Consider the following 26,844-nt stretch of genomic DNA (forward strand, 5'->3'; position numbering starts at 1 on the left):
TTTGTCTCTGCCTTTCTCTGTGTCTCTCGTGAATAAATAAATAAAATCTTTAAAAAATAAATTATGTATAAATGATTACCACCACAGTATTAGCCACCACCTCCATTTCTTCACATAGTTACCATCTCATTTTGTAGTGAGAACATTTAAGATCTACTCTCTTAGCACCATTCAAGTATACGATACAGTATTATTAGCCATAATTACCATGCTGTGCATTAGGTCCCAAAACTTCTTAATCTCATAACTGGAATTTTGTGTCCTTTGACCAACATCTCCACATTTCCCCCACTCCGCAATCCCTGGTAAACATCATTCTACTCTATTCAGAAAAGCCTTGTTAAAACATAAGCCGGATCTTCCACTGTGCTGTTCCAAAGCTCCAAAGGCTTCCTACCAGGCTGAAAATAAAATCCTAATTTCTTATCACAGTCTATCGATCTTAGATGATATGACTTTTGCTTTTCTTTCCACCTTCAGTTCTTTCACTCTTTCCTTCGCCCACTGTGCTCCAGCCCTTCCTGGTCTTATCTTCCTCAAATATGTCACATGCACCTGCCTCACAGGGCTGTGCTCCTCTTGCCCCCGTCTGGGATGACATTGCTTCAGGCCGTGGCATAGCTCAGACCTCACTTCATTAATGTCCTTCTCTACCGGTTGCTATCATAGAAAGCCCTTGCCTGACAACTCTTCTAAAATAGCCACTTCTGAATCTCCCAGACACTTTGCTGTCTTACCTTGTTTGCTTTTATTAAAATTACATTGCATATTTATTTGTTTCTTTATTACCCATCCTCTCCATCAAAATGTAACTCTGGGAAGGTAGGGATCATGACCATACTGCTTATCATTGTATCCCTGGTGCACGGAATAATGCTGGAGCTCCCTAAGTGATGAATATTCATTGAATGAACAAATTATATTGTATTAATAAGTCAGCTGAATTGGGTAAATCAAATAATATTAGTCCTACTTTCCAAAGTACCTCAATATTTTAACAAGTGTCTGTATTAAACTTAAACTACAACTTTATTTCTGAAAGACTCTCATTTTTAAATAGTTTTAACCTCATTTACATCCTTTTTATTTGACTCACACTATAATTTAATGTTTACTTTTATACTAATAAGACATATTCTTAAACACTGAACTTATTAAGGAGAGTATTTTGTTTTTATTTTCTTATTTCTGAACCTAAACACTTCCCCTTTCTAGGGAATTTAAGATTATTTGGTAACATGCTTGTAATTCCAAAGTGTTCTAAATTCATTCCATCATATCTTATCTTTCAGGTGCTGTAGCTATCAGTAAATTAACCAAGCCATCTAATAACACATAGTAGACATCAGTTATTTTAGTATAGAATCAGAAATTTTAAAAAAAGAAATCAAAGAAATATAAGAATAAAGGTAAATACTTTTTAGCACTGCATTTGGTCCTTTTTTAGAAAAAATAAAACAATTTGTGGTAAAGAATGCCTTCATAAAATTGAGGGAAAGTCTATATAATAAAGTCACTTGGGGACTAATGCCAAAAATATCTATCTTTAAACTAGATATTAATTATTTTGGTTGTAAATTTCATTCCACAACATTCTCAGTCTATAAGCAAATGTGATCTCTCCTTAACCCATGACTTCATTATGGATAGACGGGTTCTCTTTACAGAGGCATCTTTTGATACACATTTTGCAAATATTTCTCTCTAATCAAAATATGATTCACATGATAGGATGACATCAGAACAAAGTTATTAAATGACGGTTTGAAAATTATGACTTTAGTTCAAACTTCATCAAACACCTTGGAGTTGATTTCTGGTAAAAATAAAACTCAAGAATCATGAAAACTGTACAATCACATTGTGAAATCTCAAGACTATCTTTCTTTGTAAGTGTCTCTGTAAAGACTGTGCAAAAAGAGGATTAGTTAGTCTTCAACTCAGTTGTGGACAAGTAACTGGAGCCTGGAGGCAAATATAAAGTTTTTAGCCTGATGGCCTCCAAGTTGGTCAGCTTCTCTCCTTCTGCTTGACTCACTACAGTTAGGAAAACTTCAGCAGGCAATAACTCTCACACGATACACAGCCGTCTTCACTCACCATGAATTCCCTGGGCTACAAGATCACGTGAGGCCAAAATATTCACTGATGACTAAAAGATATTCTCAGCATAATCCTAGCTATTCAATTACATAATCGAACAGAAATTTGAGTTTTACTAGGATGCTAGTAGTATATAGATCTTAGGAAATCATAGTCTTGGAGTAGTCATTCAGTTATTCAATGTTTGAATCTCCTCTGCCTTCCACCCACCATATAGTTACCCAGAGTCAACTTTAATCTCGTATTTGGCAGAGGAATAGGCAAAAACAAACATAGTGTCTCATACATAGTTGAACCACATAAGTAATTTACAATAACCGCTACCATTTGTAGATGCTTCTGCAGGGTCTGTACACCTTGCATTATTTTCATCCCCCACAACAATGCTCTGAGAGTCTAAGTTCCATATTATAAGGTTTATCTTTTGTCATTTTTGTTTGTGTTTGTGACACAGTCACATCCTCAACAATTTCCCCTGGTCAGGTCCTGACACCTCATTCTCTTCCTTTCTTAGAAGCTTTTTAAACACCCTCCAAAAAAAGTTTCTTGGTCTTCCAGATTGAGTTAATGTTGCTGCTGGACAATATTTACTAGCTATATCTTTCAAATTTCAATATTTACTAGCTACATCTTTCAAATGTAAGGTTGTTGCATATGGCCTACTGTGTTTTTGTTTTTGTTTTTTATACTGAAACATTTTTAAGTTTTCACTTCTTGCAATGTGCTATGTGGGGCACTGACGATACAATAATAATGAGATGGATTCCACTTCTTTCCTCTTGTTATCTTCAGAAGACAAAGAGAAGGACTGCCTAAAATGCAGAACAATTAGGTTGTCAGTAATAATAATACATGAAGTGCAAACAGAGTACCTAGAAGGGTCACCTAACTTAGTCTCAGATAATCATGAGTGATTTTTCTCTGACTGTTATGATATTCTGATTAGGCCCCAACTTTCTCACCTGGTCTTTCAGAAATTCCATTTCAACATGCTTGTGGTCTCACAAAGACACTGCCTTTTCACCAGCCTGTACTTCCTTTTTCACTCCGTTTAACTTAAAAATCTTTTCTCCACAAATCCCTTTGTCCAGTTTTTTAAGAGAAGATTTTTCCAGACAATTTTGTCTTCACCAAGAAGACTCTGGGTTGCGAAAATTAAAGACTTCTGTTTGACAGCACTTAATGTTGTTATTCCATCTTTAAAAGCAAAAGAGTCAGCTAAAATTTTATTTTAGATCACAGAAAAATTGATAGAGATTGGTAATAGCAGAACTAATGGTGTATGTCAGTTTTGAATAGACAACTACTTTATATAAACCATAAATTGTGAAGACAAAGCAAGATAGAGCTCCAAAAATAAATGTATAGGGTTTTTCTTTAATATAACCAAAACAATTGCTGAAGGAACAAAGGGAGAAGGAAGGAAAAAAAGAATTTGATCAGATTGCTTCCTTATCAACTCTATGTGGCAAAAAAAGGATAAGTAATGAAAGAAAAGCTGCATGAAAACTAAAAGGAGAAAATGTATACAGAACTGCAAGTTAAGTTTACAAAAAATTTTGTAACATAATATGACATTTGGTTATACAGTGTCTGTTCACAGTAGGAGTAACAAAATAAATAACTATTTCATATATGTGACTATTTCAGATAAACACCCTAAAAATTAGCTAAGCCTATGCAATGAAGCTAACTGATACATATCCCAATTCAGCTCTTGGCTGCTACATTATTCATATACCACTTAACTGGTTTCCACAATTTATTCCCCCTACTGCTTTGATACCCTTCCTCTCTTATTTTTTCCGATCACTCACTCCTTTTACCCCATCAAAAATTAGCAAAAGTTTCAAAGCTTATGAATATAAAAATTGAGGTCACGTTTTTCTTACCCTCTCCTACATCTGGTAGTGATAAACTTATACTGGGTGACTCAGATAATAGAAGAAATATGTAGGTAAGGAGGAACAAGATAGAAAATCACTTTCTCCTTTTTCTTTGTGGTTGCAAAGAAGAGGCCTAGAAGAGTGGAAACTGGGCCTTCCCATGCCCTGCATGACCTGTTGTCAGGGCAACAGGATGTGTGGGGAGCCCTGGCCTTCCCAGTGCCTGTTGCCAGGGTAACAGGATATGAACCATCTTTCCTTATGCAACCATGCAGTTTCCCTGCCTTATTTTATGTTTCTCTTCTATTTGGTGGGAAATTATATTTTTTCACAGAAACCTAAGAGTGACACACTTCAACACAAAGCCCTTTGAGAAATCACATATTGAAAAAAATATTGTAAGTAGGGACATGCAGTTGATACAGTTGCTGGTGGAAATAAGTGGAAGAGAATCTTACTGATTTTCTGAAAATTGCTCTTTATTTTAATAATTGTTTGACTGGATCAAAGAAGAAAATGAAAGATGATGGTGAGAGGGGGAAAAAAGCAGAGTGGTAGTAGGAAAAAAAAAACCTTGAAAGCCAGAGAAGAATTATCTGAAAATGTTAGAAGCTAACAGACTGATTTTGAGTGTATATTGTTGACTTTTTTGTGTGCAACAAACCATCTTGCAACTAGTGGCCAAAAACAATAAACACTTATTATTTCCTTATGACTTTGAGGAAGTTAGATAGTCCCAGATGACTTCACTCACATATCTGGTGGTTAATGGTTTGGCTGGTCTAAAGGGGACTCAGCTGGAATGGTTTATATCTGCTTCACATGCTCCTCCTCCAGTAGGTTTGACCAGGCTTCTTCCCATGCTGGTATGAGAGTTACAAAGAGCAGCAGGAGAGAGTAAACTACAATGTATAAGCCCTTTCCAACCCTTCACTTGTGTCCCATTTGCTAAGAGCCCATTGGCCAAAGCAAGTTGCATTGCCAAGCTCAGAGTCAACCTGGGAGGGATTACCCAAGAGTGGATATTGGAAACCACAAATTGGGCCATATTGCAACAGTGAACAACAGCATGAAAGAATTTCTGGGAAACAGAGAGCTCTTTGGCAAACCTGAGATATTAAGGCAGAGATTTGCTGGAGGATAAAATGTCAAGAGGGTCACACTTAACAAAGACACTGTTTTCAGTTGGTACCAGTAGGAGGTACTGCAGATTTTGTGAGCTCTAAAAGTTCGAAAGGAACTCCTTAACTCATCTAATAACCACCTCCAAACACAGTCTAAAAATGGACGAGAAAAACGCTGTGTACCTTTACATAGTTTATGTTCTCTGTGGGAAATAAAGCAGAATAAACTCCATTTAAATGATTTTCCTAAAACAAAAAGAGAAAAGATTCTTCTCACTCTACTTCAGGAAAGAACTTTACTGCATGCATAAAATCCTTTATAACAAGAAGCAGCAGCATAGCAGGAAGAAAATACCTAGTTTTAATCAATAGAACACCTGTCTTTATTCTTACTGGTAAATAAAATCTTCAGGGACAGACACCCAGATGTCTCTACCGTGCAGAGTTTGAGGTATTTTTTTTCTCATTTTGTTTGGGATACTAAAGGCCAAATAAATTAAAATAATTTTGTAAGAATCCAAACTCCGAAGAGGTGAGAGGGGTTAGGAAAAGCCAAGCACCTTTGAAAATACTGCTAGGATCACTGTTAAAATAAGTTGATTAAAGGGGTAATGGTAGTGCAAATCTAGGAGAAGGGGAGAAATAGAACCAGGGAGTTTCTGACATCTAAAGCATTTGCCAAGTGATAACTCCCCTTGGAGTATGCAAAACTAGGCAAACAGATGGCAGGATTGTAGAAAAATCAAAACAAGAGAATAGTTTTTAATTCCTAAAGTGTCAGGTTTTACAGTGAGTCTTTACAGTGAGTATTAAATAGAATTATCTAAGTCAGTGTTGATTGGAAAAGAAAGATATGAGCCTATGAATCTGGCCTTCCACTTACTACCTGGGAAACATTGGTCAAGTCAGTTAATGTCTTTGAGGCTCAGTTTTCAGAAAAATGGGATAATGGGGCTGAACCACACAGATCAAAACAAAAATCTTTTAGAAATTATAAAGCACAAAAAATTATAAAATATGATTTCTACTATGATTCATTTATAAGTTTAAGCTAACTAAAAATAGGATTGATGCACAAGTTGTTCAGTGTTTTCCTACCTTGCTCCAAATGCTGTTTATTTTGAAACAAGTCTTAGAAAGTCCACTTTTAAGAGTCAGCATACTATTACTTTTCTATTAAGAAGTCTGTTTTTATTTGCTTCTAAGTCATCAAGTATTTGATTCATGTACAAAATTCCAAGAATCCTTTGATCTTCCATTCATTCTTATGCAGAGCTTAATTAAGGTTGACCTCTGTTTCCTTGCCCTTTGGACACTGTACTTAGGACTTTACTATTTTTTTCAGGACTAATTAGAAGTGTGTTTGAGTAGCTATAAACATCAAAATTTTACCTAGCAGAAATTACCTGCATCCAGCATTTTCTGGGCCTAGTTAATAAAAATGTGTTTTTAAACATTTCATAAAATACAATCTCTTTAAACAATTTCAAGAAAGTGTAGCTTTAAAAGAAGAAACCAGAAGGGATATAACATTTCATTTATATGCCTCTCATGACCTATTACCACTTTTATGTCCTTCCTTAACAATAGATGGTTATTCATGCCTAATATTAGCTCAGACCAGATATTTGGAATACTGTGATTCTCATGAGCCTTTAACATTATCATCTGTTTAATGATGTTAGTGAACAGTTCCTTTCATATCCAAAGGGCTTACAGCACAGACCTTTCAGAGGGGAATCAGACTTGCTCAAATATTTACATTTGATTAGCTGATTGAAATATGTTAGAATAAGGGACAAAATCTAATAATATAATGGTAATTTGGTATTTTCTAAAATGAATCAGCAAAAGGAAGGACTACGGGACAAGACAGTAATTTCTTGGAAGTCAATTCCATTGTGAACCAGACCTAGACTGGGATAAGGAAAGACCTAAGAATGATGTTCAAGTCAGAGTGACTCAAGAAATCAGACTAGCCCTGGGTTACACATGATTACAGAGCCCTCAAATCCACTCTACGGCCACCACAAGATGCTGAATTAAGGGTGCTAAATTCGTCAAGGAAATTCTTACCAGTGAAATTCAAGGTCAGCCCACTTCTCTTCCTCAGCTCTCTCCTTATTTACATGCCCATCACTCCTGCCCCAAGGAAATGTAAATCCTTGATATAAAAATCTGGGAATCTCCGTGACAGCACTTCCACTGACCTAACAGAGCTTCCTTTCTCATCTTGACAACTCTCTCCACTGATTCTGATAAGAAAATTACTTGAAAAAAACAGAATTCTGCATTTGCATATAATATTAGCAATAATAATGATCACGGCTAGAATTGTTTGAATTCTGGACACTGTTCTAAGAAGTTCACAAGACTTATTTAATCTTCTCAGTATCTAGGAGATAGGTAATGATATCATTCCATTTTACAGATAAAAAAACCTAAGATATCAAAAAATCAGCAACTTGGAGAAGATTATATAGCTTGTTAAATAGCAGAGTTGATATAAACATAAGAATAGATAAAATTACAGAAATATTAATAATTACAGTATTTTAAGAGATTACTGTATGCCAGATACTATGCTGTATTTCTTATATACATTATTTTATTTAATTTTCACTACCTTGATTTGGGCACTATTGCAATTCTTTGATCCTAATCCTTCCCTTTTAAGTGGAAGGATTTTCGACTGGAAAAGCCTCCCAGGCTGCCCTTTGCCACTTTTCATATTCTTTCACAGAGGAGGAGGAGCAACATTTGGTTGGGGAATGTGGAAAAAGAATTACACCTAGGGTGTAAAATATCCTTTTCAGGGAGTGAGGAAAGGATATTTTGCTTGTAGAAAGTGTAGTCTCATCTGTTAGAGGTCACGAGGCACATTTAGGAGGTGAGACTTTGCTCCTGCTGGGAAGGTCTGCCTTTTGGGTGGAAAAATTGAATTCAAGGGTGTTCTGGCTTATTTAGCTGCAAAATCTTATCCTCCAACAGAAATTTAGTCTGCAATAAAGCTGACATAATGATCTTCATCAGCTGGACTCTAAATCTATGCCACACTTAATCCTGAACTTGGACTCCTAAATCTATCCCTCGTTTACTTCTGAACTTGGAGTGCCCAAGATCTCATGAGGTAAGTATCAATTTTTGTCTGCCTCAGCTGAAATAAGTCATTCCTATCTGAAGTACTCTTGGATACTTCCCAAGCAGCTCTTGGTCACATCACCCAGTGCATTTTCTTCAGGTCACTTCTTGCTCTATATTAACTTTATTTCTTTACTGTTGTTGATATTTGTTTCCTCTGCTAAAACTTGAGTTCCCGTGCCTAAATTTATGCCTTATATAGCACATGACCAACGGTATTTACTAAATGAGTGAATGAATGATGAATAAAATAATTGGATTTTACAAATAAAGAAAGTGAAGTTTAGAAAAGTTAATAGATCTTCCATGATCACAGAGCTAAAGGACAGATGATATTAGAAAATACCTGGCTGATTCCGGAGTTCAGGTCTCTAATCTTATAGGGTACTTTATTTTAACCATGTGTATTCTACAAACAAAACATAATATTATATAAGGACTAAGACCTACTTTAAGATTGTATTTATATACCAGAACAGATTTTGTGAAGTGGTTTTCTTTAGTTTTATGATGAAAGGATAGTTTTTAAACTGATTTTTCTGATCAATCCATCAAAACCATCATATACTCAACAATGTGAGAATAAAGACTGAGATGTATCAACAATTTCCAAAAAAAAAGAGCATTAACATTCTTCCTTGGCATTTGAAATGAATCCACTATAAGCTCTCAATATCACAGCTTGATAAGAAAATTGGTCTAGGCACATAAACCAGGTTTAGATGGAAGACAGTGGGTTATTTTATGGCTAAAGATAAAGGGTATCTACTCTACTTCTCCATGGAGCAGCCAAGACTGGCTCCACCCCTAGGCGTCCTATCTGTACGAGAAAACGTGTGCTGGGGAGCAGTGGGGGGGGGGGGGCGGAAAGGGTAAGAATATAAAAATAGTCATGTTGATGAAGCACTCTGTTATTCTGTTATGGGAGGAATGTATTAGTTTCTTAGTGCTGCTGCATCAAATCTACCACAAACTTAGTAGCTTGAAACAACATAAATGGATTATTGCTAGTTCTGTAGGTCAAAAATTTGATGCAAGTTTCACGGCGCTAAAATCAAGGTTTTGGCAGGGCTGCATTTTTTTTTGGAGACTTTAGAGAAGTATCTGCTTCTTGCCTTTGCAAGCTTCTAGAGGTGACCCACATATCTTGCCTCCCAGCCTGTTTCCTCCATCTTCAACATTGACAAAGACAAATTGAGCCTATCTTTCTCACATCCAGCACTGTGACCTCTTCTTCTGCCTCACTCTTTCACTTTTAAGAACCTATGTGATTACAATGGGCCCCCTTGGAAAATCCAGACTGATCTTCACAATTCAAAGTCTGCTGATTAGCAACCTTAATTCCATCTGCTACCTTAATTCCCCTTTGACATGTAGGGTAAATGTCATCAGAGATTCTAGGGATTAGGATATGGACATGTCTGGGAGGCAATTAGTCTGCCCACCACAATGCCCATTGACTAAGTTTTAAAGATCTTCATCCTTTTCTGTGATCATTCCGGGTAACCATTCTGAGAATGTTTTCTTTTCTTGTTTTGAAAGTAAGATGAATAAGAGCTTTAGATGGCACCCGGGTGGCTCAGTCAGTTAACATGTGACTTCAGCTCAGGTCCTGATCTCAAGGTCCTGGGATCAAGCTCCTCCCTCAATGAAGAATCTGCTTCTCCTTCTCCCTCTGCTCTTCCCACCCCACTCCTGCTCATGCTCCCTCTCTCTTTCTAATAAATGAATAAAATCATTTAAAAAAGAAAAAGAGCTTTAGAGCTAGGTAGATCTGTATTTAAATGCAAGTTTCACCAGATAATAGCTATTTAATGAACTTAGGATACTTACTTTTTTAAATCATTGGAAAAGTAAACAAGAATACAGATATGTTATATTTGGAAAGTTCTGACAACCAGTAGATGATAAGCAAATATTACTTCTTTCCATCTTCTCCATTCCTACTCTATCTGTGCATCTATCTCCATTCCTCCAACCTGGCTTTAGGCCCTACTTTGGTAGCCTAACTGATTCTCTAATTTTGAAGTTACCACCACTAAATTTTATTTACTCATTAACTGATTGAAAAAGATTTATTGCATGATCTTCTATGTGCCAGGTATTGTGCTAGGTGCTGGGGATCCAAAAACAAACGCAATGAACATGATTCTTACCCTCAGGAACTTGTGGCCCAGCAGTGAAGGTAGATTTTGTTATGAAAAGGGAAGTCCAGGTTACTTTATGAGCCAAATATAGGAAACTAACCTAATATGGAAGGTCAAGATGGATTTCCTTTGCAAGTGAAATTTAATGAGATCTTTGAACATTACTTAATAGTGAGTCCCTATTAGCATTTTGAGTAGGACAATTCTTCCTGACAAAGGAATCTCCCAAGCTCTGGAGGACATTTATCATGCCTGGACCCTGCTGCCCACTGAGTACAGAAACACCCTCAGGCACTGCAATAACCAGAAACATCCCCACATATCTCTAAAAGCATCACAGGGAACACGAGCAGCCCTGGCTGAGAGAAGACGAAGGAGTGGTTCCCTTGGGAAGAGAGAACAAAATGAGCAAAGGCAGATGGGCAGTAAGCAGCATTTCTTTGGGGCAATCTTGTGCCTAACTGAGAGGGGGCCACAAGCCGGAGAGGCATGAGAGGAGGTTTCAAATGTATAGGGACACCCTCATCCTGTGCAGGACGCTGAACCTTGAAGGGAGGGTAGAGGGCAGGACAGTAAAAGGATCAGATTTGCTAATCTGTGATGCTGCTTCCTTCTGAAGTACAATGTCAGTTTGGGAATATGTGCTAATAGCTCCTGTCATTTTACCGGTTTTTGCCCATTCGTGTTCAAAATATGTATTTCTGCTACATCTTCTTGGTGATGAGGGTTTGGGAAACTCCATCTGAGAGCTGCTCAACACACCACCCTCTTCAGCAACAGTTACTTTAAATTTGTCATATAGTAATTAAACACTTCTTCCTTTCTCCTTCACTTTCTGCTTCTCTATATTTTATTCTTCCATTACTGATGATCATGTTCACCACCAGTCAGAGAAAAAAAGAAAAAAAGGAGCTTACGTCTTTCAACTGTTGCATTCCCAATTCTAGGTCTTCATATCCAGACATTAGATGTTTGTCTAGATATGAAGAGATAAGGAGGTAAGCATCTGTATGTGCAAAATCAATTTTCATATAATTAAGTTGGTATCTAACTGTAAAATTCTCATAGGTTCTCATAGGTTCTAGTTCTACATTAATAAAAACTGAAAGAATTGGCAATAAGTAACTACTATAAAGTACACGTCTCAGATTTTTGTCTATAGTTTATAGCTTAAATTTTCCTCCCTTCTATTGAACAACTGAATAAGATAACACTCTGATTTAGTTTTTGCTATAATGCCATGTTCACTGCAATTTCTACTTGACCACACTTTTCTGGAAATACTGTCACCCCTTAGTTCAAACTCTTAGAACAGGGGTATTGACTGGAAAGAGCAGCACCGATGTTTTAAAATATGTTAATTTTTTTAATCCACAGCTGTGGAGCAATTTTTACATTTAAAAAAGAAAAAAGGGGGAGCCACGGTGGCTCACTCAGGTTGTGATCCCAGGGTCCTGGGATCAAGACCCACATTGAGCTCCCTACAAGGAGCCTGCTTCTCCCTCTGCCTGTGTTTCTGCCTCTCTCTCTGGGTCTCTCATGAATAAATAAATAAAAATCTTAATAAAAATAAACAAAACAGTACCATGACACAGAAAAAAGAATTGTTTCTAAAATTTGGGGAAAAAAACCCCTGCATACACGAAAACACATACAAAATCTTCAAATCAACTCTCCTCATGGGAGCCGATAAACTTAATGATCTAGCAAAGATTAGAGTCAGAAAAATCTCCTTAGTATGTAGGAAGTAGTATAGGTCCCAGAGTCACAGAAAACTTCTGAACCAGAAATTTCATCAGGTGTTGAGGTGACGGAAGAAATAGGAAGTGTTTTCCAGGTCCTAAACAACAGATACCTTATGAACAAGTATATGATTCTTTCAAAATGTCATTTATGAAGGGCATGATGTCATACTCACTTCTAACATTTCCCCCATCATGGATGATGAGTCACAGTGTAGAATCCAAATTGTCATATTGAGAGACAGGTTAATGGGAGAAGATGGACTGATGGAAGAAGTGATAGGCAAAGAAAGCCAAAGAAAAAAGCCATAACTGTAAAATAAAATTAATAGAATAATCATGCAAATCTACATCAGGAATCAGAAGAGGAAAGTATTTTACCCTTGTTTCCACAAAGAAATAAGAGATTTCTTGACACATCACTGAACATGGTGTCTCAATTAAATATTATATGAAGGAGATTTAAAAGGAACTCAAAGAAAAAAATCAACAAAATGGTAGAGAATAACTGATAATTTAATTTAGCTTACCGATGTTTTCACACGTGTTACAAAATTTAATAACTATTTCTGTGTGCTAAAAAAGTGATTTATAATATTATTTTATATGATATTCCTTATAAAATATCTACCTAAAAATAAATAAAAAATAAAATATCTACCTGTAATAGTTCATGTTTCCATATTTAAAGATAGTTGAATAAGTGTTAATTTATTTTAACCCTTGTCTCTATTTTTATCTAACCTCAAAAGTGTATGTATTATAAACCTACTAAAAAAACAGAATGTCCTGTTGAAATAAATCAATGTATTCCTGAAGTTAGATACAGTAAAAGTAAAAAAAATTACTTTCCAAATATCGAAAGGTCTTCTTTGAGTCTTCTTTAACAAACCAAGAAAACTATTACAAAATTGTTTGATAGTTTTTGTGAGTAGCATAATTTTATTTGGCACCACTTAAATAGTGAAATTCTAGCAGTAGAGATTTTGATAAGCTAAAATTTCTGTTTGAGTCAATATTACATTTTAAATAGGCAAGACAATTCCAGCAATGGAATAAAGAGACCCTCATATCACCGTTATGAATGCAGACTACACAAAAGACCATAATTAAACAATTTGGCTGTCATTAGTCATGCAGATTTTAGATTTAGAGCTTCTTGTTTTGACGATTCTAAACCTAGAATACTGGAAATGTCTTAACTCAAAGTACAAGTTAAAGTAGTAGTACCAAAAGGCAAATTCCTTCTTTTTTTGATGCAAAGGCAATCAGTCATTTCAATCAGTTCAGTAATAATGATTCTTTTTTTAAAAAAAACTAGTTTCAGAATTTTTTTCCCTAAATGGTCATTCAGTGGCTCTATGCGGACACACACCATATTTACTTAGTACATACATGTATGATTATATCCTACCTCAACACGGAATATCAAATCACAAAAGTCTACTGTTGAATGACTCTATCACTCTCTACTGAAATAAAATGAGATTGATCTTTGAGATCAACTGATAAAGAAGAAGCCAGATAACTTTGCTCTAAAATGTTAGGTAAACACAAAGTCTCTTTCCAAATTTCTTAAAGACCTATGCACAAATTCACTACCATACATACATACATTTAAATAACTACATATATTCATACATTTAAGTAACTACAGAAAAATAAAACAAATACAAACAAAACCAACAAGCAAAAACATCCTGTCCTGATAAAGGGAAGAAATTCTAAAATAGGTTATAATATGATCTAAAATTTTTCCGGTACAGATGTTCACTTACTAATTAGGTTAGGACACAAATCATCTGATGACTGCCAATGTTTAATTTTCATCTATGCTAATTAATTTTGTGAGCTGTTATTTGCTTTTACAGGATTATTTGTTTCCCTAGAGAACAAATTCATCAAAAAACTATAATCTTAAATCTTCAATGGATCTTAAAAACATATTTCTCTAATTCATTCAAATACTGTAAGATGGCTTCCTTTTTTAAAAGTTATTCTCTGTTAAATGCTGTTTGCATTATTAGTGTGCTCTTATACTAGCCTACTGCAAAGCCGTGTATTACTTCAAGTGTAAGAAAACACACAGACAATGCTATTTAAATATATAAACATCATTAAATGCATTCAAATAGAGGAAAGTAGAAGGGAATTTTCCTCTAAACAAAGTTTGACATAATTTTTCTTTTAAAAAATCATAGATATCAAAACAATAACATTAAATTTACTTAGATATTGCATTTTATATAATAATATGTAAATGAATCATTAGAAATAGGAATCCTAGAAAATCTCTATTTTGTCTAGTATAGTATTCCTTCAGCTATCATTATAGAAAAGAAAATATATTTTCATTTGAGATCTGCAGACATGCTAAGCAATTGCAATGGCCTGTAAATATTCATATTGCACATTTTTATTGAAATGTTAAAGCCAATTTTTAAATTATGACATAATTAAAATAAAGCACATAAATACAGTGTTCTGGAGAACTAAACAGAATTTAGCAGCATACACAAGAAAAAACTTAAATGTTGTTTCAATAGCAGAGTGAATAGCAATGCAATTAAAGTTTGACTCAGGTACTTACAGTTCATGTTTGACATAAGCACATCTCTTGACCCACCTTAGTAAGGTCTATTTTATACCATGAGCTATTCTGTAGTCTCAGAAGAAGTGAATTGGTTAATTTCAAGCCAAAACTCTCCAATAAGTTTGGAATCCCACTAGTGTTTTCACCACATTTTTTCTTAAAGAAATATCAACTAAGACAAAGAATAAGCACAACGGAGTATATATATTCAGTACCACATTAAATTCGCCCTTGCTTTTTCAAAATCTAATCACAGAGAAATAAGTACCAGTAGTAACCTTTCCGTTTTTCTGAAGGAAATTTTATTTTTGCAAGTATCTTGGCAAGCAGCATTCCTAGCTACTTTTCTGTGTATCTAAATGACGTATCTAAAGAATACACAGAGAATGTATAGAAGAAGCCATGTGTTATTACAGTGAAGTGAATTCTCAGGGAGTTACTTTACGTTAAACATACAGGTGCAAAAAAGATAATAAATCAAGCAAGTTGATCTGAGGCTGACACATGTTATTTTCTAAGAGAAAAATCTTTCTAAAGGAAACACTGGTCCACCAAGTCAGATAATAGGAAAAATTAGTCATGTTAATAGTCAAATTCTGGGTGGGGTGGGGGGAAATCAAACACAGAACCAAGCAAAGAGCTTACTCACATTCCTTTCAGGCGTTGCCACATTTTTTCAGTGTGTTCTCCTATGAGATACTTAAAAGTGGTGTTTTCCAATTCTTCAATTTCTGTAGCAGTTGACCCCATGATGATACTCCTAGGGCAATATAGTTACAGTCAGTCTCAGCAGCTAGAACAAGCATTCCTCAGTCCACTACAAATCTCAAACAGTTAGACAGTAGCATCTCTCATCTATCAAAATACTGCAGATTTACAAAGCTAAGGGCAGCCTCTGGCAGAATTGCTATTGACTTTGACAGGCATATCCACTGCTCCTCACCCCCCCCTCCCCAAGCAGACAGCAGTATAAGCAGATCCTCTGACCTCACAGGAACAATCGGCACATGTGAGCCTGCTACTGTACTACTGACCGACTGAGCGCTCCAGCTCTCCCCAAAAGCAGCTCATTTGTTACTGCTCCGTGCACTGAAGCACATCAGAATTCCTACAGTTTACAAGATCTATTATGCACAAGAGAAACGTGAATGACTTTAGCGCATCAGAAGAAGCTGAATTCCTCTCTACCAATGGAAGGAGGGCGGGATGTAATAAGGAAGCAGATGGTAGGAACCAGTGTCAGCAGCACCACCCTGAGAAAAAAGTGCCTGTTTTAAATGCCAAGGTTTTTGTCTCTTAATTGATCTGGAACCAACAGTGAAAAGATGTAGCATGCTCCAGCAATAAATGCAACAGATATTAATGACAACAATGAGGAGATAACACATAGAGCCATACAGAAGACAGACCACAGAGCTCCACAGGTTGTTGTTGAGAGACTATGTACATCAATGATGCTGTAATCATGCTTATTCACCTTCTCCTAGCAACTCCACACAGTAGGTAACCGCCAATTTACCCAGAAGAAAACACGGCAGCTGCACACAGCCTGCTCCGTGAATCCTTTGGGGATTAAAAGATAAATAAAATGAAACTAGTGTGGATGCTTGTGTGTGTGTGTGTGTGTGTGTGTGTGTGTGTATCTGTGTGTTGAAGGAAAGGGAGTGTGTGAAGGTGGGGGGTGGGAAGAAAGGGAGAGAGGGAGAGAAAGTGATGCTGTGCTGTTTGTGCATTTGAGAAGAAAAATGAGAGAAAGTGAACATAAAAGGAATCAGAACTGAGTCATCTGCCAAGCTCCCAACACATGGTGAGCTTTCTTTGAAACAAGCACAGACCCTGAGTATGAGCTCCACAGCAGCGATCACTATCCGCAAGCTGCTAAGAAAAATACACTTAAAAGCAATCTCTCTTCTTGTTTGTTTGAAAACCCAGGTGTAGTTTTATCCTCCCTGCGAGAAACTTTGCCTGTTACCTTGAAGTTCAAGGTAGGGATATTCAGGGGTAGTAGAGCGATGGTGATGTCTTGAATTTATTAGGTACTTATCATATGTCAGACACTGCTGCCAGTACTTAACAGGGTACCTTTTAAAAATTCTTACAGAAAGACTATGACGTAGGCAATATTCCCATTTAACAGCTGAAGAAACCGAGAAAGGTATTTCCCAGATTTAAAGCCAGTCCTTCATTTGTGTGTGTGTGTGTGTGTGTTTAGGGTTATGTGTTTGTTTGAGAGACAGAGAGAGACAATGAATGGGGTGGGAGAGGGGCAGAGGGAGAGGAAGAGCGAGAACCTCAAGCAGAGACTGTTGGGCTTGAGCCCGTGACCCTGAGATCAGGACCTGAGCAGACATCAGAATCGGAGGCTCAACCAACGGAGCCACCCAGGGGCCCCCAGAGCCGGTCCTTTCCAATGGGCGCTAGGATTTGACCGACCGTCTCCCAACACAAAGTTACCATGTGTATCTAGGCACCCAATGCACCAAGGAGTAAAATCATCGTAGTATGTAAAGAGCGGGTCTGCCAAATTTTATAGAAAGTGCCTTCTGATTTACAAATGAGAAGAGGTGAGCTTTGCGGCACGACTGGGGCAGAGCCTCCTGTCATGACAGGCCACTCCCCCGCGTCGGCGAATAAAGGAGCAGGACGCCCCCCAAGTCCTTGCAGCAGGAACCCACCTGCACCCACGCGGGCCAACCTTGACTGCAGGTGCAAGAGCCACAGAAGAGCAGAAGGGACGTCATGACCTCCCCAGTCTGAGGGGGTGTGGGTTCTTTGGGCGGCTCGAGCCCTCGTTGCCGTCGAGCCAACGACGCCGCCAGCACCCCTTCCCCGGAGCCCATTGGCCTCCAGCACCCCTCCCCGGAGCCCACTGGCCCCCAGCACCCCCTCCCTGGAGCCCAGCGGCCTCCAGAACCCCCCTCCCCAGAGTCCCCACACCCCCAGCACCCCCTCCCCGGAGCCCCCGCAGCCCCGAGCACCCCTCCCCGGAGCCCCCGCACACCCCAGCACCCCGTCCCCGGAGCCCATTGGTCCCCAGCACCCCCTCCCCGGAGCCCCGCACCCCCAGCACCCTCCCCCGAGCCCAGTGGCCCCTTGCACCCCTTCCCCGGAGTCCCTACACCCCCCAGCACCCCATCCCCGGAGGCCCCAGCCCCCAACCCCCCCCCTGGAGCCCCCGCAGCCCCCAGCACCCTCCTCGGGGCCCCCACAGACCCCAGCACTCCCCCCCGGAGCCCCCGCAGACCCCAGCACCTCCCCGGAACCCCTGCAGACCCCAGCACCCGCCTCTCCAGAGCTGTGGGCAGCGAGCTGAGCTGAAGTTTGCAGCGGCCCTGCAGCCACTCCTATTGCACGCAGGCCGCAGGCCGCAGGCCGCTCGGCTCTGAAACCTTCTCTGGGCAGACGGAGGCAGCCTGGCGGGGAGCCGCAACCGGCCCGGGTCCTGACCCGGGGCCGACCAGCAACCTCTCCCTGAGGCCCCTCTTGCTCCCCACGAACCCGGGTCTGCACCCCGGGGGCCCTGCCACCCCGAGCACCGGTGAGGGGGCTCGCCCCGGGGTCTCCCGTCGGGGGGCGGCCGAGGGGCAGGCCCCGTGCCTGCCCCCCCCCCCCCCCCCCCCCCGCAGCCCAGCCAGGCCAGGGCCTCCTTCCCAGCAGGGAAGCTCGGGGCGCGGCAGGTGCAGGGGCGCTGTGCGCCTGCGCAGAGGCTCCCGCCTGCAGCCTGGGGCCCCCACCCCGCCTCCCCGCGCTCCCGCACGCCGGGGAGCAGGAGATGGAAAGACTGGCCGAAAATAAAGTTTCCAAAAAAGAAGTTAAGTGAAGTGCAGCTTCGCTTCTGTTCCTGACCTCCAGCTGCAGGGAAGGCCTCTAGCGCGCAGGGAGCTCCACGTAATCGCCGCTGACCCCTGCGAGCACTTACCGGAATTGTCAGAGATAAGTTAGTCTTGCTCTGAAAATACTGATTTTACCTTCCCTGCGCCTTCGTTTATCCTTCTGGAGATATTCATTTAATAAGCACTTACCTGATTTTCCTTTAATGCGATAGCCAGTATCTGAATTCTGCCCACAAAGATGAATCACAGTGAAAAACTCTCTAAAATACAAGTACTCCACCATCACTATTTTGTGAGTCAAAACCGCACAGTAATTGAGGTTTCGAGTCACAGATGATTTTCTAATTATGCCAAGATATTTCAAGCCCTCACACTGGCTACCTTACCAATAATATTGCAATGTAAAAAGAATTAGGACTATCTTACCCCATCGTGGGTGAATTTTGTCATTAAAATTTATTTGCCGGGATCCCTGGGTGGCGCAGCGGTTTGGCGCCTGCCTTTGGCCCAGGGCGCGATCCTGGAGACCCCGGATCGAATCCCACATCGGGCTCCCGGTGCATGGAGCCTGCTTCTCCCTCTGCCTGTGTCTCTGCCTCTCTCTCTCTCTCTCTGTGACTATCATAAATAAATAAAAATTAAAAAAAAATTTATTTGCCTTTTCATGATCTCACTTCTGTCATGTATTGATATGTAAGATCTCATAGTATACTGATTACACAGTACACAAAAAGGCTTAATTATTGCATTAAATGTTTCATAAAATAAAATTCAAATGTGAATAAGCTATGCAGAACAGCTTGTTACTTAAATCCTTGACCAATGTAATCTTCAGAGTTAGGCACCATCAAGAAGCTATTTCTGTTAATGTAGAGAATTCAAAGCATTTTTCTTTTCTAGTTTATAACTAACGTCTCCAAGATGTATTAATAGAGTAAAAATAAAATAAATCACATTGGAGAGAATAGAATAGAACTTAGGGAACAGCATTCAACTTTTTTTTCCCTAATTAATCTGTTGAGAAAAATTTGAGATGTTGCATTCATGAAATTAAACTAAGCCAAAAAAAATTCTGACATAAGACAAAGAAATAAGATAACATGAAAGTATTCTAAGAAATTAAAATACGCTTGCTAAAACAAGATGTTCTATACAAGTTCTGGGAAGAAGCTGAGAAAATACTCTTAAACATAGAGTAAAAATTGACCTAATTTGTCTCTTATCTCTTATATGTTCCATCTCTTTTGCTTTAGTTCTATGTTCAGGTAAATTATTATAATAAGTAGCTCGTAGTTCCTTCATTCTTATTACCTAATATTTTACTGGAATGTTGACTAAAATTTATACAGTGATTTTTCGGGATCTACTGATCCCCAGCATAGGCTGGATCCAGACACCTGAGTTTGAATCCCTGTTCTTTCACTTAAAGAATTATGTGGTAACTTTGCAAGTTACTACCACATGTCTGTTTCCTCATGTATAAAGAAACATAATAATATCATCCTTCTCATACAGTTGATGTAAGGACTAAATGATTTAATATACAAAAAAAATTAAGACAGTATTAGGTACATAGTAACTGCTCTATTAAATTGTTAGCATTTATTATTATTGATATTATTGCATGACTTTTCTCCTTTGGATTGTAGTGTAATCATTTATCTCAGTAGGTTTACTCATCATGAACTATTTCCCAAATAATTTGTCATAGAACATTATTGTTTTTATGCATTGCCAGTGTTCAGTTTAGAAACCTTACATCCTTGCTCACGTGTGAAATGTTCGAAATAATTGCGACTAGCACCATGTAGTAAATTAAAGGGAAAATAGTTTTAGAGTTATGAGTCCACACCCAGCAAATGACAAAGATAAATGATAACATTCAGAGGCATCAAATTTGGAAAGCATACCACTCAAATATTCTTCTAAAATAACTATATTTAAGAAATAAATAAATAAAATAATTACACGAGTCAGTATACCCGAAAAACAAAAAAGTAATCAGTGACTAAAATCAGAGACATGTACCTAACTAGCCATGGAGATTAAAAACAAAATCCCAGATTTATTTCTGTGAAGAAATGTTAGGAGAAAATTAGTTCAAATTAGAAAAAAAAAACTAAGGGGATCCAAAAGATGGCTTCAAGAAAAAAATGGATTAAATTTTAAAACAATCTTAAACTAAAAAGATTATTTTCTTGATTAAATGAGAGCACATTACTTCTTTATTGATAAGAAAAGACCCCCAGAAATTTGTGAAGTTTTAATGGTATATCAGACTAGATATTCCAAAAATTTCTAGGCCAAAAAGCATCTACAAATATTGGAAAAATTATAATAAACATACTTTTGAATGCACAGATGGGCTTCTAAAAAGTGAAGGTGTCAAAATGTAGATGCACATAATAAGAGCTTCAAAATACATGAAAGCAAAAATAATACAACTCTAGGGAGGAGTAGACACATTTATAATTATAGTCATATAGTCAGATATTTTATACTCCTCACTATAAAAATTGATAAGTAGAGAGAAATCCAGTAAGTATGTAAGAGACATGAACAACATTATCAGTAGACTTGAACTAATTGACATTTATAGTACGCTCCACTCAAAAACAGCAAAATACTCATTATTTTAAAGTGCAGGCATTGAATATTTACCAAAAGAAATCACATTCTGGATGATAAAACGAGTCTCCATAATTTAAAAGGAGTCAAACAATACGAAGTATATTCTCTGACCCCAGTGGAATTAAATTAGAAATCAGTAACAGAAATATCTTTGGAAAACTCCCAATATTTGCAAACTAAATAATACACTTTTAAATAACCTATGGGCCAAACAAGAAATTGGAAAGTAAATTAGAATGTATTTTTGAACTGAATAAGGGTGAAACACATAATATACCAAAATCTGTGAAATACAGCTGAAGCAGTAACTAGGGAGAAATTTGTTGCACCATATAGCTCTATTAGAAATGGAAAAAGATCTCAAATCAATGATCTCAGGATCCACAGTAAGAAATTTTTTAATGTTATTTATGTATTTATTTTATTTGAGAATGAGAGACAGAAAGAGAGAATGCTGGGGGCGGGGCAGAGGGGAAGAGGAGAAGCAGAGTAATGATAAGCAGACTGGATCCCACGACCCTAAGATCACGACCTGAGCCAAAATCAAGAGTCAGACACTTACTTAACTGAGCTACCCGGATGCCTCCACACTAAGAATCTTAAAAGGTCAAGTGAAACAGGTAAAAATTAATAAATAAATAAATAAATATCAGAGCAAAAATCAATGAAATAAAACAATAATCAGAAAAAAATAATAATCAACAAAATAAAAAGTTCTCTTTGAAAACATCAATAAAATTGATATACCTTATTTTATTAATAGATAGAAAAAGATGTCAAGAACTGTGAAGATTCTGAAATTTTACCATTCACACAAGCTATCAGATCAGTCTACCAGCCTATCCTTGGGTCAGGAACAAAGAATTGTATTCACTCTTCACACCAAAAGTAGTGGCCACAGTATTGGCATTTTGGTACAGGTTATCTGAGCTCTGATTCCCACAAGGTGGCACGAAGACGGCCAGATGATACCTGCACACACAGTGACTGACACTGAAAGAGACTTAGAGACTTTGGATCTTTTACAGCGGGCAGTAAACATGCCAAACCATTTCTCCAGAAGGAAACCTGATTATCTTTATTAAACTGAATGGTAAATTTACCTGTCATTTACTCCAGAGAGTACTAAAATCTCCAAAAGAAGATTCAGAAATTATTTGTGGTGCATATAATATAACCAACAAAAGTCTCATACCAAAAACACACAAATAATTTCTGGAAAGCCATAATATAAGCACAAGCAAGTTAGTATTTAAAAAAAAATATATAAAAATAGGAGCAAGAAAGTCACTGAAGCAGAAACATAAATGCACAATAGGCATAGTAGAAGGCGTTAAAAATTACTGTATTCAGTGAAACAGAAGTGGCTACATAGATATATACCTTTGCACACTCAATAATTTGAGAGAAGAACTATCTGGCCACACCAGATATTGGGAAGGATGTGTAGCAATAGAGGAACTTCATGTTTTGTTGGTGTAAGTATTAGCAAAATCATTTTGGAAAGCAATATGCCAATGTCTAGAAAGGTTGAAAATGGATGTACTCTAAAATACTTTCCTACATGCATAAAGGAGACATTTTAGCCCATTCAGGCTACTATTAAAAAATACCAGAGATTGGGTGGCTCATGAACAACAGAAATTTATTTCACTAGTCTGGAAGCAGGGGAGTCCCAGAGCAAGATGCTTGCAGATTTGGTGTCTGATGAGAGCCTACCTCCTGGTTTGTTGACAGCCCTCTCCCTAGCTGTGTTCTCACGAGGGAGAAGGAACATGGGAACTCTCTGGAGTTTCTTTCATAAAAGCACTAATCCCATTCATGAGGGCTCCACTGTCATGACCTAATCATCCCCTTAAATGCCCCACTTCTTAATACTTGCATTCAGGATTAGGTCTCAACATACGAAGTTTGGGGGACTCAGTGGGTTGAAGGAGACGTATACAAGAATGTTTCTAGTAGCAAAAAAAAAGTTTTTTTTTAAATCAGTTAACTTCCCATTAACTGGAAAAATGTATAAATGTTGACATATTCACAAAATGGAATATAATATGGTTGTGAAAATGTATATCTTGGAGTAAAAACTATACACGAGGATAAATTTCATGAAAATAATATTGAGAACAAAGACGAAGTCCAGTAAGAATTTAGACAGCATAATTTTATTTTTTGCTAATTAGTAAATACATATATAATTAGTAAATGTTTAAAGAAATGCATAGGAATGATAAACACTAAACTCTAGATAATCTCTGGAAAGAGAGAGGAGGATGCTTCGAAGTGAACTCCATATAAGCCTCTTCAACTGTTTTAGAGGCGATTTCTTTTTTTTTAAAGATTTTTAAAAATTTCTTTATTCGAGAAAGAGAGAGAGAGAGGAGTGAACACAAAAGCAGGGGGCTGGAAGGGACAGAGGGAGAGGGAGGGAGAAACAGACTCCTTTCTGAGCAGGGAATCCAATGTGGGCCCAATCCCAGGACCCTGAGATCGTGACCTGAGCTGAAGGCAGACATTTAACCGACTGAGCCACCCAGGAGCACTTACAAGTGTTTTATTTCTTAAATAGGATGTGAATATATAGTTTGACAGATAATACCTTTATACCTTTTAGTATTTATGAAATACGTAATTTAAAAATTGTTTTAAATCTCTAGAGGGAAAAATATAAGCATAAAAGCCGCGGTCAGATTGCAAACCAAACTAAAATATGGAATGATTTAAAGTAATTGATGACATATAAGAAAAATAAATTCCAGATGCTCTTGATAATTGGGACATTTTTCTTTGAGTAGACTGGTTAGGAAAATATAGAATTAAATTTCCTAGGTATCTATCCAAGAGTAATAAAAAGCATAAGTCCACACAAAGATTTGCACACAAATGTCCATAGCAGAATTATCTATAATAGACAAAAAGTGAAAACAACTCAAATGTCCATCAACTGATGAATGATGAACAAGATGTAAATCAAAACAATGGAACCCCATCTACAGTAAAGAGGCATGAAATACTGACACATGCTACAACATATATAAATCTTAAAACTGTTTTCCTGAGTGGAAGAAACCAGAACAGGCAAATCTATAGAATCAGAAAGTAAATTAGTGGCTACCTGGGGCTGGGGGTAGGAAAGGGAATTGACTGTAAATCGACATGAGGTATTTTATTGGAGTGATGAAATGTTCTAAAGCTGGATTATGGTGAAGATTGCACCACTTGGTAAGTTTGCTAAAAACCTTGGAATTGTCTACTTAAAAGGGATGAATTGTGTAGTGTATAAATTACACTCAATAAAGTTGTTTAAAAAACACAGAAAAAAAAAGAATTCCATTTCTTTCTCAGGCAGGTCCCCAGATAAGCAGTATTTTCTACATCAATAGTATTTACATAATTATATTATCAAATGTTGTGTATATATGTTTTCAGTTTTTAGAATTCAACCACGAGATATAACATGAGTTATTTTATTATAGTTACAGAAAAAAATACAAATGTCCTGAACTTTTTAATGAAAGTGATTATATAGCTGCCAGATATTGGGAGAAAAACGGGGGGATAAGAGGTGGAAGAAGTTTATAATCACTGGTATTCTCCGTTTATATTGTGGGGAATTCAATGATATACTGTTTGAAGTTGATTGATAAAGATATAAAAAGTTTAAGCCTAAACTTCTTACAGAAGTGTAATTTGGTACAACAGTTACCAAAGGAATGCCAAAATAATAATTTATCTTAAAAAAATTAGGAACAGAGAAGTTCCTCATCTTTCAGAGTATGGAGACATTGATCAAGGGATGTTTGGTGGTGATAGATAAGATATTGAGGTCTGAGCAGATATGAAATTGATCACCAGAGGAAATAAAAATGAAAATAATTGAAAGCAGTTATGGCGAAGAGTAGGCCTGTGGGTAATTGTAGGAAATTCAGTAGGAGATTTGATATTAATGTGTTCCTTTCTCTCCTGTTTGATTTTTTTTTACTGTTTATATTTACATAATAAAAACTAAGGGAGATATTTAAATATGTCTTTGATATCCTCTTACTAGCCACAAACTTCTCACAGGTTTAAAAATTCACTTATCTTTTTCAAACCAGCTTCTCCTCCAAATTTCCTTGTTTCTATAAACTGTCACTTTTATTTTTATCTTGCTTTATCTGGTATTTTCCTTTATCGTTTCAAATTTTTTTTTACAATAATTGTATGCCTTTTGTAAGTTCTTGGCTCTTGTTTGTCCTTCATGTCCCACTCCCAGGCTCCAAGTACTTTCAGTTCTGCTCCCGGTTGTAGCTCAGTATCAACCCCTTCTTGTCCTTCTGTCTACCACAGCCTGATCTGAGTCACCTTTCCGCACCAGCTGTTAGCACCCTCCTAGGCGATTCCTCCTAACTGCTGCTCTGATCACATGGTGCCCTGCCCGTGAACTTGCTTGGGTTGTCCACTGCTTGCCAAATCGACATAAAACCCCTTTTCCTCAGGCTTTTCCAAAAAACTTTAAAGTGATTTAAAAATAAACACTTGTATTTATATAGTTGAGACCATCTGCATATGCATTTTATAGTTTGGTGTACTTAATACAATGTGAAGAGCAGCATTTTGCACATTTCCTGAGTATTAAGATATATATAATTATTATAGAGAATTTGAAATAATACTGCAAAATGCAAAGTAAAAAATGGAAGTTACCTATTTTCCCTGAGAGAAAACAACCACTAAAAATGAGAGAAAACATCCACTAAAAACCTGCAGAGGTTTATAAAATTGCATATTCCTTCATCCTTTTAAAATTTTACTATGAACATTTTCCCATTCCCTTAACTTCAAAATTGTTCATCTAGCTACTGCGTAGTATACTATCATTTGATTGTGCCATTATTTATCCATCCCTATTTTTTCCAATTTTCCTTTATGGTAAATAATCCTCTAATAAATATATTTTTGCACATAAGTGATTTCTGCATCTCTAGTTTTTATGGACAAATTTATATAGGAGAAATATTGTGTCAAGAATTATAAATCTAGTATAATTTCCTTAACATTTACTCCAATTTATTCCCTTTCTGCAATACATGAATGTTCTAAACTCAGGGAACACTAATAATGTATCTTATGTATTTTTCTTTAAAATAAGTTACCAATATGATAGGTAAAAAAAAAAAAAGTGAATTTAAGTTTGTTATTGAAATTTCTTGTATTAATTTTCGGGGGATCTTTGTACCGCTTAATATCTTGCTCTACCTTTTGTTCACTTTTCTCTAATTGGGTTTACATTTTTATTATTGATTTGTAAATGTTCTTTAGATATTTGTACTAACCTTTGGCCTATCATAAGTGATAGAAATACTTCGTTATTTTTTTTTGGTGTCATTTAGACCTAACTTTTTTTAAGATTAAAAAAAAAACAAAAAACTTTTTTAAGTAACCTCTACACTGTGTGTTCGAACTCACAACCCAGAGATCAAGAGTTGGATGCTCCATCAACTGAGCCACCCTGGCACTCCCAAGATCTAATTTTCCATACAGTCAAATCTGTCCACCTCTTCTCTGTGATTCTGCTATTGCTTTTTTGCCTTTGAAGTTTATTCTCTATGTCAATATCCAATATTTCCTGACTTTGATTTTATTCTAATTGATATAGAATGAAATC

General features: G+C 37.2%; 1 protein-coding gene across 4 annotated transcripts in view; it reads right to left on the minus strand.

Moving 5' to 3' along the window:
• Nucleotides 1-15,910, minus strand: part of PDE1A (phosphodiesterase 1A) — a 320,756-nt gene extending 304,846 nt beyond the window's left edge. For 3 of the 4 annotated variants that reach the window (XM_041773637.1, XM_041773635.1, XM_041773638.1), the window contains exons 1-2: nucleotides 15,771-15,910; nucleotides 15,386-15,496 (exon numbers count right to left, since the gene is read on the minus strand). In XM_041773637.1, the coding sequence (XP_041629571.1) occupies nucleotides 15,386-15,486 (101 nt within the window). In that variant the 5' untranslated portion in view covers nucleotides 15,487-15,496; nucleotides 15,771-15,910. Of the gene's footprint in view, nucleotides 1-15,385; nucleotides 15,497-15,723 lie in introns of all 4 variants that reach the window. The other variant, XM_041773636.1, reaches the window with a different exon arrangement.
• Between the last annotated feature and the right edge of the window lie 10,934 nt (nucleotides 15,911-26,844).

Source organism: Vulpes lagopus, chromosome 11 (assembly GCF_018345385.1).
Source record: "Vulpes lagopus strain Blue_001 chromosome 11, ASM1834538v1, whole genome shotgun sequence".
Taxonomy (NCBI): domain Eukaryota; kingdom Metazoa; phylum Chordata; class Mammalia; order Carnivora; family Canidae; genus Vulpes; species Vulpes lagopus.